Raw genomic sequence first — 16,963 nt, 5'->3', positions numbered from 1 at the left:
ACTTTCAATATTCTCAGGTCCAGGCAAGAGTAGCTCATCCATTCCAGTTCTGTGCTAGGACTTGTAGTTCTGATTTTTTTATATGTTAAACCAGGCTACATGTCGCAAAAAGAAAAGCAAAAAACCTTGTCTGAATGGGTTATTCTTGTGTGATCCTGGAAAACTTGAACGCTGTGTTGTCATAGTCCAAACCCATCACAGATACTCACTGAATCTTGGACTGGAGATATGTCAGTTATAGTAGCTACCTCACCCCAGGTCATTACAGAGACTTGGTGGCCGGTCCAGGTTTTTCACATAAAAATCATCGCCTTCAAGTTTGTTAGTCTTATTATTGTAATGACAACCATACAAGACTACATTACCCACAACTGCTTCAGGTTATCACATGAAAGTCCAAGTCTAGAAACTTGAAGGGCTATTCACAAAGGTAGCTTACACTTGTGTGTAATTTATATGTAAAAGTATACTCTTACACATTTGAGTAATTTTACTACCTTTGATTATTCACAAAATCTGAATTTAAAGTTCCTAAAAGTGCAGACTTATTTTTTCCCCCAATTGAAAAAACAGGTAGGGGCAAATTTAAGAGTGCAAGTTACTACTGACAAAAGGAAACAGTAGTAAGGCCAGCACTACACATGGTCTAGCAAGTAAAAGGTAAAAAAAAGATTTAACGTAAAAAAAAATCTGTAAAAATATATGTATGTTAAATATTAATGTAAATTAAGTGTATATATATATATATATTAAATATAGGACACAAACATGGTACAGCACTTTTAACTTATTTTGATTAAATCTTTTATTTAAGTATATTAGAGTAAAAAAACATAGTTTTTACAAGTTTAAATTAAAAAATAAATTCCTACCTAAAGTAGAAAAATGCATTAATAATTATTAAACTGATGTACAGAATTAATTAAGTTGTTTGATTTTATTTTAATAAAAAGTAATGTTACATTAATTTTTACATGCAAAAGACGTTTGGTAAAATATTTAATAATTAAATAATATAGTTTAATTTTAGTTTTTTTCACATTCAATTATATTTGTTTATATTTTTAACCATTTTAAATAATTTGATTTATTTAACATTATTTACTATGGGATTGTATTTAAAATCCCTACCACCATTGTTCTCTTTGAGAGTTTGTTGCAGTACCACTGATTAGATATGTGTTGTGGTGGACTTACTCCAGCTCCGAGCTGGAGAAATTAATTTACGTTTTTTGGGCCTTTTGTTTGCCATAGTAACTTGAGATGCACAGTTTCTGAATAGTAATGGGCATACTATTTTGTGAGTAAGTGCATAACCCTCCAAAAACCCTCCCCTAGCCCTATCTAAATCCCTCCTCACTCCTCCTTAGCCCCCTCTAATTTAGTAATTAGCACACCCCTTGTTACAACCTCTCCCACCTTCATTTACTAGTAAATAGAAAAGTTACATAGTTGAAAAGCTCCCCACAGAAAAGCTAAGGGAGGTGTAGTTGGAAATTTACACTCATAGGTTTGTGAATCGCATTTTGTAGTACTTTAGCAGTACTATTTTAGCACTTCAAAACGTACTGTAAATGCAGATTGTGAATAGTGGTGTCCATAAGGCAACCATCCTATTCTCAGTTCTTCAAGTGAGATCATATTCTTCTGTGACTGTTGTTATTCCATATATGTTAGGGAATGTTTTTAGCCAGTGCTAGTATGTGCATGGGAGACCTTCACATAGTGAGTATCCTGACAATTTGTCATAAACCAGCCCTCGAGGTCAACCTTACTGATAAACAAAAACCCAGAATAAAAAAAAGTTAAATAAAAAGTATCTTACAGTACAGTACAGTTCTGCGCCACTAGGCAACTTGATGACTCCATGCCATTGATGACACAGTCCTCCAAGGAGGTTTTGGAGGGGCAGCCGACCGGGAGAGTATTTCCTCAATACACCCCCGGGAGTATTGGGGAAATGGAGCAGTCCTAGACTGCTTGGGCGACTGTTGGGCTACTTTGGGCTCCATCCGGAGCGCTGGTTATATAACTGGCCATTTAATGCTGCTTGCAACCATTTTGGCACGGTGCGCGGGAGCTGTGGGGTACAATCACTAAAATACAAAAGGAAGCGGACAAGAGGGCAATACTAAAAGGGGGAGGGAAAGGGAGTAGGGTAGGGTGGTGTTGGGGGTGTGGCATAGTTGAAAGATTTGTTTAGTGAGGTTGTTAGTTTTGTGAGTCAAAGGCCAGGGGATTTTGATTGTTAGGTGCAACTATTTTCAATAAAGATACCCTTTTCACACAGCCTGGTGTCAGTCTCGGTTATGCCCCCTTTTCCCCAATCCAGCTGTTCCTTTATGCAAACCATTAAAAACTCAGATTTGAGTCTAATTAATTTAATTGATGTCAATGCATTGTGTTGTTAAATGAAAGCCCAGTACTGGAATATGGTCCATGTGGAAGCGAGGAGCCCTCTGGTAACGTTGCCTGTGATTACGGGATCTTTCTTGCCTTGCCACCTTCCCACATTCACCTCCACTACACACAGGCCACGTCGCAGCCACGCACAAAAGTATAACAATGTTCCTTCTGGTGAGGCGTCCACGCAGCATTGCAACCTCTCACGCTCCCTTCTTCTGTTTTCAGTTCCTCCATTTCATGGGCGGTACTTCGTTGAGGACATGGATATCGTGAGAGTAACCCAGAGGGGCGCAGGGGTGTGCTCAACCAGCATCTGTACTTGGGCTAAAGGTCCGGATGGAAATGTATATGTTCCCTATACAATGTCCAGTGCCTACGGTAAGTGTAGCTGTGAGGATAAAAACAGTTCAAGCCATTTTTTCCCATTTTGGCAAGTGGCGGGCAAACCATTTGAAGTTGTGACATCACACTCTGATGATAACAGTGAAAAGCTGCTTTGAAGCAACAAGTAAAGAAAGCAAAGAAATGAAATTCACAGTGAATAACTACAGTTTCCTTGACTGTCAGGCCGACATCTGGAGCTCATGTGAAGTTTGCTTGGAGAAAGTATAAGAAATTTGCTGCCTGACCTAGCTGAACCACCTGTGTAATGAATATTTATTAGGCTGGTCACAATTTGCAATCCTCTGTGAAAGGCTGTGAGTATATGGATGGTGGCCTGCGAGACACAGCAGACAACCATCCTGGGATTTACTATCCCATAGTGGAAACACCTTTTATGAAAGAAAGTTTCCCATTCGGGATACATCAGATGGAGTGTGCAGTAGTTCCCCAGAGGGGTTGTCCACCACTTTGAAGGACTGCCGGTCTCTGCTCTACATTCTTCTTTGTGTTCATGAAGGGGTTGGGTTGCAGGAGTAAGTTTCGATGTTGTTAGTTCTGGGCCTTCGCCTGTTTTGTTGTAATGGTGTCACAGTTTTGGAAAGGAACTAGAGTGAAGTATCAAATCAGTAGTTTATCTACTGTATGTTGTGATTTGGGGAACTGAACACAAACCTTAGCAACTGAGCCACAAAACCCATCATCTGCTCCGATATACACCCCTCAGGGTGGCTGCTGAAGAACAATAGGGCACCTACTGATAGTGACTGCAAACTGCACAGATAATGGATCTTAAAACATTTCTAGTGAGTATTCGGGCACATCATCCACTGCAGGAGACATGAAACCAGACCTTACTTCTTGAGGTTGAGGATTAGTCCACAAAAGGACCTGGCTGACTCCAACATCTTTTTATACTTTGACGCCTCTCCCGAGACTAGAAAAATGCCACAGCCCATCAGATCCTTGGCTTAGAGTCCTGCACATTAACCCGGCATGTAAACAGTGTAACTATGGTTATCACAAACCTGTTACTACGTCCTAAAAGTGAGTCACCTTGGATCTCAAAAGTGTTTTTTTCGGTCTCTGAATGCACACTAGGTTATTTATTGTCTCACTGGGTTGTTTGTTTTCTCACTTAAATTTAGGCCGCAATGAGCTTGTCATCTTTCAGGCTGTGTTCAACGAATTCGCTGACTCAACATGCATTCGATTTATGCCTCGAACAACTGAAAAGGATTACATCAGCTTCGAGTCAGCTTCGGGGTAAGAATTTACTCACTGACACTTCTCGGAGAGGCATTTGAAAGCTTGAGATGACTCTATCTATTATTAAAACTTGGAGTATATGCTGTTGTTTCTCGTGTACCTTTAGAAATGTACGCAAGCTTATAAATGTATAGGAGCGTCCTTCTCTTGACTTGTGTTATAGAATTCTCTACCTGCATCGTTCCACAAGGTGAGCATTAACTTTTTTCAGGTTCAGGAAGAAACTGAGGGCTCATAGGTTCAACACAGTTTCCACTCTGTCCGAATGCATCAAGCCTAGCTGCCTCTCTCTGCACCGTCGTTTCCATTTTATGTCAAATGCGGAGTGCTGTGAATAAATGTGTAACCTCTATAGGGTTGTTATTTAAAGATAGCAATTGCTCTCCTTGTTGTTATATCTCAGAGAATCTTGGGCATGATTTAGAGTTTGATAGACGGGTACTCCGAGACAAATGGGCCATAGCACGTACATTATTACAAAGGCTTTAGCATGTAATGCACTTGTAATTAGGCGGACGGGATTTCACTCACATTTGTGACAGAGTAACCCATGCACCTTGAAAGCTGGTCTCAGCAGTGTGGAAAACCCAGTCACCTATTCTTAGCAGATGCTTTTCCCAAAAAACACATTGTGCCTAGTTTGGCTACTTGATTGGCATATTTGACATATGTATAACTCAGAGTGCTCATAAATACTTCAAAGACTAATTTCTGCAGTGAAATCTTTTGCCACCCTTCTTGGACATTTTGAATATTGTGTAAAGCTCTTTGGGTTGATTAATGCCTGAGTGTTTTTTTTTTATGCTTTATGGTTCATGTCTTTTCTGAAATGTAAACCAATTAGTTGTTCTCCATCTGGATGCATATTGTGATTTTAACACTTCACTACATCAACATGTCAGCCACGTCCTAATCAGACTCCACCAAAATCAGGTGTTTTGTGAATTGGAAAAATATGAGTTTGAAGTAGACTATTCAGGTTACCGGTTAAACAGCTCTGGAATCTAAATGGATCATCAGAAGGTTTCTGCTATTTTAGATTGTCTGAAGTCAAAGAAACTTGATGTTTCCTTTGATTTGACAATTTATATCAACAATTTATTAGTGAATTTGCTGTACTAACCAGTGATATAACCAGAGTCCTCAAAAAACAGATGGTCTGTCAAGGTTTACAGTGGACACTCGAGCTGAACAAGTGTTTTTAAAGTTAAAAGAAGCCTTTAATGTCCTGATATTGAGACATCCAGATCCAACTAAGAAGTTCATTGTGGAGACTGGTGCCTCAGAACGTGCCACTGGAGCTCTGCTCTTACAATTGCAGGAAGATGTTGGCCTTGAACACTCAATTTTTTTATTTTTCTCTCATCTTATTTGATTCTGAAAGAAACTCCTCTGTCCTGGAATGAAGATGGCTTGTTCTGAGTGGAGACCTTTTTTTATGAGAACCCGGAAACCTCTTGGAATTAGAACTGTCCTTCAAAAGCGTCAGTGTCTCCAGAATTTGCAGTGCAAGAATAGCTGTCAGGCATGTTAGGTTTATTTCTTAAACCAGTAAGACTTTTTCATTACACAGCTATCCTGAACCTCCGTCAAAATTTAGTCAGAATATTCTTTCTCTTCAATGAATATTTGAGGTAGCACAATTTTTACTTGACAGATACAAACTAGTTACTTTAAAGCCTCTAAGACAGATTGGGAACACAGTTTTAGGTTCATGGGAAAGACTTTATTTACCCCCCCACAAGATGCTTAGACTTGAAGTTTTTAAAATGTGTTATGACTCTCATACTGCCCAGCCATAAAGGAATTAAGTCTGCTCTTGAGCTCATACTTCGATCATTCTGGTGGCCTTCTGTTCGAGAATATACTGAACTCTGGGACAGTGCCTGCCCTGTTTGAGCCCGACCGAAGACTTTCCACACCTGACCGACTAAGTTGCTTTGTCCTTGCCAGTACGACCTAAGTGTTTGCACACTACTGTTTCTACTGATTTCATTAGAATATTACATCTGTCTGCTGGGAACCAAGTTATTATGGCTAATGTTGATTCCTTTAAAAAATGTCTCCCTTTGCTGCTTTGAAAAAGTTGCCCTCTGCTATGGTTTTGGGAGAAATGTTTTTACAGGAAATCTTCCGGATTCATTGGCTATCTTGAGTTATTGTCTCCGACCCTGGTCATCATCATGTCTCCCGTTTTTGGAAATCTTTTTGTAAATATCTTGAGGTTGATGTTGTCTTGTCCTTTGGTCTTCATCCTCAGACTAACGGCGAGACAGAATGCCTAAATCAGGGTCTCGAACAGTGTCTCTGGTGCTTTTGTAATTTACACAGAGTGTTTGGTCTACCTTTCAATTTCTGTCTGAGTTTTCTTACAATAATTCTGTCCAAAGTGCCATCAAATCTTGTGCTTTTTTTGTCTTTATGGTCTCCACCTTTGAGTCTTTCATTTGAGTCCTCAAGGCTAGTTTTTTTTTGTCAGTTTCAAGATGCCAGACAAAAGTTTTTTTTTAATTTACAAAACTCTAAGAAGATAAAATCTACCACCGATGTTCATCGAAATCCTCCTGATTATAAGATTGGGGGCAAGGTTTGGAAATCTTCAAAAATTTTACCTGCTTATCATCCCTTTATTAAGTTCAAGCCTCGATTTTATTGGTCTTTCAATTTTGTCCAAATCATTAATCAAGTTGCTTTTAGGGTTCCGTTAGCACTGGTTTGGAAGGTTCTTCTTGTAATTCATACATCTCAGTTGAAATCTCTTCAGAGAGATACTTTCAATGACTCTTTTCTTGACTTCCTCTGGTTTTGGCTAATAATACACCTGCATTTGAAGTCAAAGGAATCTGTGATTCTCACTTCTTCAGAAAGGGACTTCAATGCTTAATCTACTGGAAGAGTTATCCACCTAATGTGAGGTCGTGGGAGGATACTTCTTCTGTTCACTCTCCAGTTCTGATTCAATAGTTTTAGGGCAGTTTCCAGGGAAGCTCAGAGCTTTTTTGTGTGGGGGGTCAGGGGGGGCTAGACTGTTCCACAGGTGTCCTGCCCAATGGCAGCTTCTAAGTTGATCTTGGATGAGCTGGATGTGGTGCTGCACAAAAGCATTTCTGTTGTACCTCACGATGGGCCGGTCCACCAGCTTGTTTTCCTGTACTCTCACTCTTCTCCCTTTTGACATCTTACTATAGCTTTAACTTCTCTTTTCCAGAATCCTCTAGAGAGGATTTCTGGATTATATGCTGCCCTTCCCAAGATGGCCACTTAATGATTAGTCACTATACAGTGAATCCCTACCCAATCTGACTAAGTTCTCTTCCTGCAAGGTATTTCCTGTCTTTAAGGTATAAATACCAGCTGATCCCTTTCTCCTTGTGTCACAACAATTCTTGCTCCCGATCAGTGTGTTTCCTCTCTCCTGATCAGTTTTAGCATTTCCTGATTCTTAAGCCACATAGTTCCAGCTATTAGCTTTTCTTGCATATCCTGAAGTCTCCTGAGCCCTGGGGTCCAGCCTCCTGTCCTTCGATTCCTACTGTTACCTGGAGCCTTGCTGTCAACTAGGAGGTTTTTTGCATTCTGATTTTTTCCTTCCTCTGGGACTCCTTCTGGAAGGCACCCTCTGCTTAGGCGCTTTCATGTGTTGGCAGCATGTAGCTACTGGAAGGGGTCACCCATACCACTGGCTGATCAAGACTGTAAAAACCTGGGCGTCACGACCTCCCCACAGTCAGATGTTTCTCAATAGGCATCCGACTTATGGCAAGATGGTCACACTGTTGTAGGCTGACTCAATGTCCCTCGGCACTACTGAAATTCTATATTCCTCAGACTGTGGTTCCGCTTGTTTACCAGCTTGGAGCATTTCATAACACTGAAACCCTTAGCTTCCTCTCGCACCAGGCTATGAACAGTAGGGAGGTGTGTATGGAAGGTGAATTCTGGGCCACATCATGTGATCCTTCACAGTGGCCCAGACACAGACCCCCTTTTATGCAGACCTCTGTAGCGCATTCATTCCTTGCATATCTCATTCTTGTGGAATTAAGTGTGCTAGTAATTTTTGTTTGAGGAGCACAGCTCGCCACATCCATGTTCTAACATCTCTTATGTTTCACTGCATACAGATAGGAAGGTGCCAATGCAGCCACCTTGTGATGAACGAATGAATTGCTCTAGTGCTCTTTCACTGCTGTTTTTTGAGGGGGGCGCAAATGACATTTTGCAGATTTGTGTATGAGATTTCAGGAGTGTTCACCCAAAAGAAGCATGTGAGCAGTGTCATTGAACCCCTCTTTTTACCTCCTAGGTGCTGGTCACCCATCGGCCGTGTGGGAGGGCAGCAGTCTGTCACTTTAAGCAAATCAGGCTGTATGGTGACAGGTGTCATATCCCATGAGCTGATGCACAGCCTTGGTTTCAACCACGAACACGTCAGAGAGGACAGAGACAGTTATGTGACCATACAGTGGGACAACATTTTAAGTGGTACGTACTTTTAAGAGTGCATTTGACATCTCCTCCATGCTTTGAAATTAATTTCTGCAAAATCTTACATTGACCTCTGTATATTTTGTAGAATGTATAAGATGTGTGTAATGCATAGTGTTTGGCAATGGTCCTCCACTGAAACTTAGGTGGCATGTTAACTGTGATTGACAGTCGTGGAGCATGACTTAAGAGAAGCTTGGTAAAGACCAAAGTCCCAAAAATCCGCTCTGCAGTTCCCCACATGAAATTATCATGGAACAAAAGTGGTTGGGTTTTCTGACATTTTGGGCATGTTGGGTTTTCTGTGTATGCTAATGATTTCTTTGGGGAAGCAAGGACTCTGAGTTTTCGTACATGCTTTCCAACAGAATAGGAAATCTAAGCATCGGCTGCAGCCTATTGGTTTTATAATTGCCTTGAAAAGGCTTGAGATAGGGTCTTTCTCCCAGTAAAAAAAAAAAATAATTGTGAAAATAATATGGCTCTCCCATTTATTACCCTTAAACATAGGACAGATCAAATTCTGTACCGCAAAGAGGGCACGCTGCCTCCACACAAATTGGCAAAAATGTCCCTCGTGTGGCAGCTGTGTTGCTCATATTTTCTTTTGTGCAATTGAATTTACAAAGCAACGTTGGCATGACTGCATTGAAAATATTCACATGGTGTGTTGATTACAGGTTACTCGCCTTACTTTGTAAAAACATACACCAACAACATGAAATTCACTCCATATGACTACGGCTCCATTCTACACTACGGAAAGTAAGTTCAATGTTCCCTAAAACTGTGAGTCTTTGTGAGTTTCTATTGTGATGATTTGTGGTGTGACCGGCGAGGTGGTGTCCCCTCAACTCAGCCTACCATGAAATGGAGTGACAATGGGGGATTTAAGGGGAAACCTAGCCCTGGCATTGTGAATTATTTCAAGGTGATTAAAAAGAAATTTGGGTATGCTGAAACATAGGGCATTGCCGCAGTCCAGGATGGATGTTGTCAGTGCCTGGGCCACCATCTTCCAGGCAGCATGTTGTCAGTGCCTGGACCACCATCTTCTAGGCGCCATGTTGTCAGGGTCGGGACCACCATCTTCCAGGCAACATGTTGTTAGTGCCTGGACCACCATATTCCAGGCAGCATGTTGTCAGTGTTGGGACCACCGTCTTCCAGGACCACCATCTTCCAGGCGGCATGTTGTCAATGTCTGTACCACCGTCTTCCAGGCGGCATGTTGTCAGTGTTTGGACCACCATCTCCAAGGCAGCATGTTGTCAGTGCCTGGGCCACCATATTCCAGGCGGCATGTTGTCAGTGTCTGGACCACCGTCTTCCAGACTGCATGTTGTCAGTGTTTGGACCACCATCTTCCAGGCGGCATGTTGTCAGTGTTTGGACCACCATCTTCCAGGCAGTATGTACCACCATCTCCCAGGAGCCATGTTGCCAGTGCCTGGACCACCGCCCTCCACTGTCTTCCATGAAGGTACAGGCAAGAGAAGGCCTCTGCTGAGCAACTATAGCGGAAAAGAGTATGAGACAGACACTTTGGGAATTTGAGTAGAAAAAGAGAAGTTACTTTCAAAATAAACCCTAGATTTTTGACTGAAGACGAGGGTAAGAGAATCGGCCTGAGATAATCCTCCCACTAATTGAGTGACTATGTGGGGGAAATTGCACCGTAGAGGAGACTTCACTTAATTCATTGTTTAATTTAGGGCAGTTGATGGACCTCCAGGCTGCAACTGTCTTCAAGTAATCATGAATCCTTCTTTGCACATCATATTTGTTATTAAACATAGATATGATGAGTTGGGTATCTTCTGCATAGGAGAAAACCTCCATTCCAAAAGGGAAGATGAGATCAGCAAGGGGGATCATATAGATATTAAAAAATGGTGGTGCTAAGGGAGGAGGCATGTGACGCACCTTGTGGGAGCAGAACCAAGTTCTGAGCACTACTGGCGAGAGACACCGACTAATATTTTTTAGGTGGAATGGATTCAAACCACTTAAAATCAGACAGGCAGTTGCCAAGGTAAACACACCTTTAAGAAGAATAGAAAGGCCCAAGGCAGAAGTCATACGGCGCTCTTAGTACATTCCACTCACTGAATTCAGGGATAGAGACATGTAAGTCTTTGTAGTCAATTTACATTTATAAATGGTGAAAAGCCAAGAGTTCTTAATTTAAAGTAAATGTATACATATAGATTTACTCATGTGTCAATGTACCTTTGTGAATGGGCCCCACTGTTCTTTTTTTCATCTACTACTTATTTATTTTGTGGCTTGGACATGTTTTTTTTAGCAAGGGTTCCTAATCAGGTCAAGGTTTCTTTTTGTAAGAGAGTGTAATCGAATAGTAATTTCTTTTCATCATCCTGACCTTTCCAGTGCTGATAGGTCATATCTAGGAGGGTCCGGGTCTGGTGAGTGAAGAATAGAGAAATCAGTAGATGCCGGGGAGCAACACCATATGGCTTACAGTACTAAGTCTGGCCCCACACTGTATTGACAAAGTGCCATGCTTGCTTCAGGCCAAGACCCCCTCCTTGGGACATTGACAACAGGGGACCTGGCACCTGGCTTCTTCTGAGTCCATTCACATTGGTCCTGTGAAGCTCAACATCATCCAGGCCTTGCTGTCATCTGCCGCTGTCACTCTCCACTAGTGCTACTCTCCCTGCTCCTCTGCCATTGTCCATTCGGTCTCTTCCTGGTACTAGTGCACTCTCCTTGTCTGCTTCTACTGATCCCCACTCACACTTCTCCCTTTGGTCCTCTGTATGTGTTGATCCACTCTTCAACTCACCTCTGTGTTCATTATGCATCCTGACTAAGCTAGTGACAGCATGTCTGCTCAAAGCCCCGTTTTTGCCAGGCAATTGGCAGTCTAGTTGTTGTGCTTGGTTCTCGAGCAATATGTCCCCTAGAAGTAATAGCAGAAGCCAAAATAGACAGCCCCTCTCTCTGCACTTCATGAGAATCTGACCTGTTTGGCAGGCAAGGAGTTTAAACATCAGGCATATCTGGTATTGAGACAAAATCCCATTGAAAATGGTGTAAAAAGTATGGCAAACTAGCTTTGTTGCGCTGTGTTTGTTTCTAATGCCCATGTGTCTATGCTGCTGCTCCCAACTTCTGAAAGCTGCTTACGGTGCTTTGTGTTTTGAGAATGTCAGTTGATTTTATGATATACATCTACATTAAAACTTTTTATTGGTTATAAGCAATGTTCCCTGTAAGGTGCGCGCGTGAGCGCGCGCGCACCTTTCCTTCCCCCAGCGCTCAAGCCCCTTCGGCAAGCACACTCGTTAATAAATAAGCCTTTTAGAGCGATATACGTGCTCCCCTAAGGCAGATAATGCTCATATTTGAATCTGGATTGAAGTGAATGAAAACAGCGTTTAAATGCCGCGGGGAGGGTTTTAAACATCATTTGGCGTACTTTAGCATACAAGCGAGCAAGTGATATTTATGTTGAAAATTAATGGTTAATGAGCTAGGAAATGCTTCAGAACAGTAGGAAATGTGCTGTTATCAACTTTTCCATCATTGTCATACTTCATAGTTGTTTATATGCATTATCACTTTCTCAGATCAAATAAGCCTTTTAGAGCGATAGTCGTGCTCTCCTATTGCAGAAAATGCTCATATTTGAATCTGGATTGAAGTCAATGAAAACAGCGTTTAAAGGCCGCCTGCAATGTTCCTCTGTTTTCTCTAACTGGGGTGTAGGTGGCACTTAACAGGTCATGTCCTTGGGGTGTGCAACCAGGTCACAAAACTGCCTTGATGCCCTATTGCACGGAGCAATGATATCCCTTTTTTGCTTTAGTGGTATGGAGAGGCTAATGCCAAAGATCTTGGCTAGTTATGCGCTGCGCGCGCATGAATGGTCAATTTCTTGGCGCACGTATCCTTGGCTGCAGCGCACAGAGACCGCACACTGCTGCACACAGTGGAAAAAAATGAGAGGGAACATTGGTGATAAGTATTGGATTTCCTGACAATGTTGTTGTCTTTCATGTTTGATAGGACAGCATTTTCAAAAGATGGGCCCTCTCAAACAATTACCACTATTCCTGACAGCTCCATCAAAATTGGCCAGACCTTTGGGATGAGCGATTCAGATATTCGTAAGATCAACCTGCTTTACCAGTGTGGTAAGTTTGATGGATCCTGGTGGTTTTATGAACAATCAAGCCCAGTGTATCAGCTTTTTCTAGGTTCATCGTCATGAGCAGCTTGCACTCGCATTAGCATCAGACATAGGTTCCTGAGGGGGGCATGTTGTATTTTAATAAATAGGTCGCTTTCATGATCGCAAGCTAATATTTTGGAATTTGCTAACAATGAGCACAATTTCTCTGTAAAGAGCATCAGAGCCATTGAGGCCCCTGGAATCCTACAGCTTGCTGCCACAGAACCAGGGATAGATCTGTTGTACTATATTGATAGTCATGTGGGATGTATGACTTAGGCACATTAAAATAACACCAGAGGATCTTCTACTTTGTGAAGATAAGAGGACCGCTCTGCCTCTTCTTAGTTGCAACAAGAAAGATGGCCTCATTCCCTTGGATCCGTCAAGTCCTTACAAGACAGTGAGGTATACTACACAGAGACCACTCTTTTGCCAGACTTTACTTGGATGCCTTACATAAAAATTACCACTACTGAGAATACTGTTACTTAGGATTACCCACTAAAACTAGCATCCCCCAAGGGGTCTACTTTAACTCAAGTGTCAGCAGCCAAGAGAACTCCCACAAGTCAAACAAGACTCAACCAGAGAACAACCTCACAATAGTGAAAGAATGACAACAGACGGTGCCGGCTACTGTGTGATGGGCTGTTCATCATTACTTTTTGCTCCAAGAGAGTTGGAAGGCTATGCGTATCACATGGGTAATTTGTTATCATCATCGCACACTTCTGTGTAGTGACAGAAGAAGTTATTGATGCCTACCACTGACTGATGCTACTTCTTAATTATATGTGAAGCCTTTCACAAACCCAAGGTTGATGTGTAAGTGTTCTCAAAAAGTTAAATAAAAACATATAAGGTTGACGCCTATAATTATTTCATTGCCCACTCCCTTCTGGCCATTTAATCTGGACCAGAGGAAACTCCAGGCCACTTTAGGTGCTTTGTGTACACACCTGCTCCCAGGACAGTTCTCTCCTACAGGTTCAGAGATTACAGCCAGTGCTCATGGTTCAGTATTTTGAGAATATCATTCACATGGGAATATATTCCCTGTGAAAATATGCAATTACAGTAAGCATGGGAGCTGTGTCTGAAGTAGCTAAGTACCCGAGAGGCCAGCATAATAAGGTATGGACTCAAAATAACTTTTTGTGTACCATGTTATGGAGGTCTCTCCCGACCCGAAGCGCTTTGGCCCCACAGAAGAAGTCCCAGCTGTGTACATGTGTCCATCACTCATGGTATATTAAGCTTGATTTCTGCCCTTCCTCCCTGATGGTGTCTAATTAAATCCAGTCCATTGGATTTGGAGCCCATGTTGCATTGTGTGTCTTCCTCACCTGTTCACTCTCAATTTCCAATCTCCACCTCCTTCTTTGGCTTCTCTCAAGGATTGCCAAGACTAATGAGAACTCTCCACATTCACCAGGATGGAATCTTTGTTTGCCTTTTAACGCTACTTTGATTTGTGTTTGACTGAGGTAAGCGCTGGGGAAAGTGACTCCAGCTGAATCTTTCAGCATGAGATATACACACCTCTAGTGACATGTCTTGCACCCTAGAACAAATCATAAATGTAAGTTTGTTTCATCAGACTCAAGACAGGCACTGGATAGCCTTGAGGTCCTTTATGGGGAACGATGGAAGCAAGTTCCATTGCATGTATATATATATATATATATATATATATATATATATATATATATATATATATATATATATATATATATATATATATATATATATATATATAGTATGTTTACAAAGAGCTTTACAATTTCAAAACCCCTAGAAACCTTTCAGTGGTTTTCTTTTTGTCCTATACTCCTACAAATACCCTCCAGCTGTCTCTAACCATGTTAATAACAATATCACCCTCCCTCTGAGCTCACCCCCAAAACCCTCATCAAACCTCTTTCTGGACCCTTGTAATTGCTGCTGGTATCAATTCTCTAAGAATAGAAATCTGCTAAGACCTGCAAGAAAAATGGTGAGAAATGATGAGTCCATCATGCAAGTCAAAGACAGTAAATGAAAGCGTACTGTGCTGCTAAGAAAATGGCGGCCAACCTTACTAGCTTGCACATGCATGGTGCAGGTTGTCAGCAGCTCTATTGGACTTTCCAGCCTATGCTGTCCAGGCCATTTGAGAAGTGCTTTCAGCAGGCAGCTGAAGAGAGGCTGTTCTTCTGCTGACCTCCTGCTGACCAACCGCTTCATGCACACGCATGAATGCGGCAACGTGCATGTTCCAGAGCACAGTTTTCCCAATTAGCAGAATAAATGTTCACCACCAGTTGTGGTAACAAACTGGATTAAAAAGCCCAGAATTTAATATTATACTTAATTGAGTCCATGTATTCTTTATCCCAGTAGTGATTAGGCTCTGTAGTTATTACATCAGTGTAGCAGCAGCAATTTAGTGACCCATTGATGTAGTGCAGTCAATTCTTGATGGATACAGGCCAAGGTGGAACCAGAAAGAGATGAGCCAGTTTGAGAAGCATCTCAAGATTTTGTCAATGCTGATCACCCGCTGGACCCATATCTCCCAAAACCACAACACAGATCATTACCCCCAGTCTGGCCATACTACGACTAGACGTAGGGACTCTGGGGGTCTCTCCACCATCCACTTCTGTTGCGGTTGGTTTGTCCTACACCATCAGTGCCCACAGCTTTGCACTGCATCTAACACCTGCTTAGTTCTTTCTATGTTCCCTTTTACCCCTGCACCCCATTCAGTGTATTTTTTTACATTTGGACCCACATGCCACCCATCTCTCGCCCACAGTTGATAGTAGGTAGCTATTATGCAAAGCTTCATTATCGAACATTCTTCAACCTTCAGAGTTGCAAGTCTCTGCCAGTCAGTCACCAGCCTCCCTGAAACAGTGTCTCTTTCTGGTGTTTATCCTTCCTGTGTCCAGCTCAGGCAGTGTGACAACATTATTATTTTTATGTCTACAGAGAGAGGAATAATAATTAATGATCCTTATTTCAATTGGAGCCTGTTGACAAATAGAAAACAAATACTACATTTAGGCACAGTTATCTTTCAGAAACACTGTTGCCATTTCTTAATATGAATTAACACGGCGAAGGTGCAGGGTAGGAGGGCCACGAAAAGGTGACAATTAAAATAGGGACAACATTGTGATCATTGTTACGGTGTGTTATTACTGCCAAGGTAATTAAAAGGGAATTTTTACAGTGGTACAATAAAAGACAATAATAAAAACTTGAGTTTATTTAATTATTATTTGTTTTTGCTCATAGACGCATATGGAGGAAATAACCCTGCAGACTTCCAAACTACTGCTTCAGTGACAACCACAACAGCAACCACCACTTCGAAGACAACCACCACCACTCCAAGGACAAGAACCTCCACAACAACAATCACAACTCCTTTAAGAACAACGACCACTACTCCAAGAGCAAGTACCACCACCACCACCACTCCAAGGACAACCCCCACCCCAACAACAACCACCACCACCACTCCAAGGACAACCCCCACCCCAACAACAACCACCACCACCACTCCAAGGACAACCCCCACCCCAACAACAACCACCACTGTCACTACAAGGACAGCTACCACAACTACAAAGTCTACTACCACCACCCCTTCATCTACTACCAGCACCACGCCAAAAGACACCCAGACTCCAGGTATGAAGAAGTGTTAACTATGGTCAGCTTGGGCCTGGAAGTAATCTCCCATTTTGATGCTTAACCTATTATTCTATCAATGATTCATGTGTATATTATTCATATACCATATATGCACATTCAGTTAACAATGGGTTATGCCATGCTAACTTGTAATGTGTAGCAGTTCGAAATACAGGTATTTACTAATACTAGGATAATAGGGGTTAAATCTGTGTATTGCTTTAGCCCTCTTACTATTAGCAGAGTTGTAGTCCTCTGTCAAATCATTGTAACATGGCTTCTCTGACACAGTAACCTGTGTCTCTGACACAGTAAGCAGTGTAATAATAAATGTGTGAATGTGTTTATTAAAACACATAGTGTAAACAAACATGCATTTGTGTGCCACATTCATTTAAACACACAGTTACACAATTATTACGCAGAGGTTGATTTCAATCCTATCACCATAATGCAGAGCACCTGAGTTAAAGAAACAGTATTAAAAGACTCACAGGCACCATTGTAGAATCAGTTTACGGAATA

The 16,963-nt window shown here is 41.7% G+C and overlaps 1 protein-coding gene across 1 annotated transcript in view; it reads left to right on the top strand.

Moving 5' to 3' along the window:
• LOC138261107 (astacin-like metalloendopeptidase) overlaps positions 1 to 16,963 on the top strand; it is a 46,525-nt gene that overhangs the window by 13,884 nt on the left and 15,678 nt on the right. Inside the window, exons 5-10 of the mRNA XM_069209756.1 lie at positions 2,632 to 2,784; positions 3,936 to 4,053; positions 8,363 to 8,541; positions 9,225 to 9,309; positions 12,583 to 12,710; positions 16,037 to 16,435. Coding sequence (XP_069065857.1) covers positions 2,632 to 2,784; positions 3,936 to 4,053; positions 8,363 to 8,541; positions 9,225 to 9,309; positions 12,583 to 12,710; positions 16,037 to 16,435 — 1,062 coding nt within the window. The remainder of the gene's footprint in view (positions 1 to 2,631; positions 2,785 to 3,935; positions 4,054 to 8,362; positions 8,542 to 9,224; positions 9,310 to 12,582; positions 12,711 to 16,036; positions 16,436 to 16,963) is intronic.

The sequence above is a fragment of the Pleurodeles waltl genome, chromosome 10 (assembly GCF_031143425.1).
Source record: "Pleurodeles waltl isolate 20211129_DDA chromosome 10, aPleWal1.hap1.20221129, whole genome shotgun sequence".
Classification (NCBI taxonomy): Eukaryota; Metazoa; Chordata; class Amphibia; order Caudata; family Salamandridae; genus Pleurodeles; species Pleurodeles waltl.
This window is presented reverse-complemented; position numbering and strand designations above follow the sequence as displayed.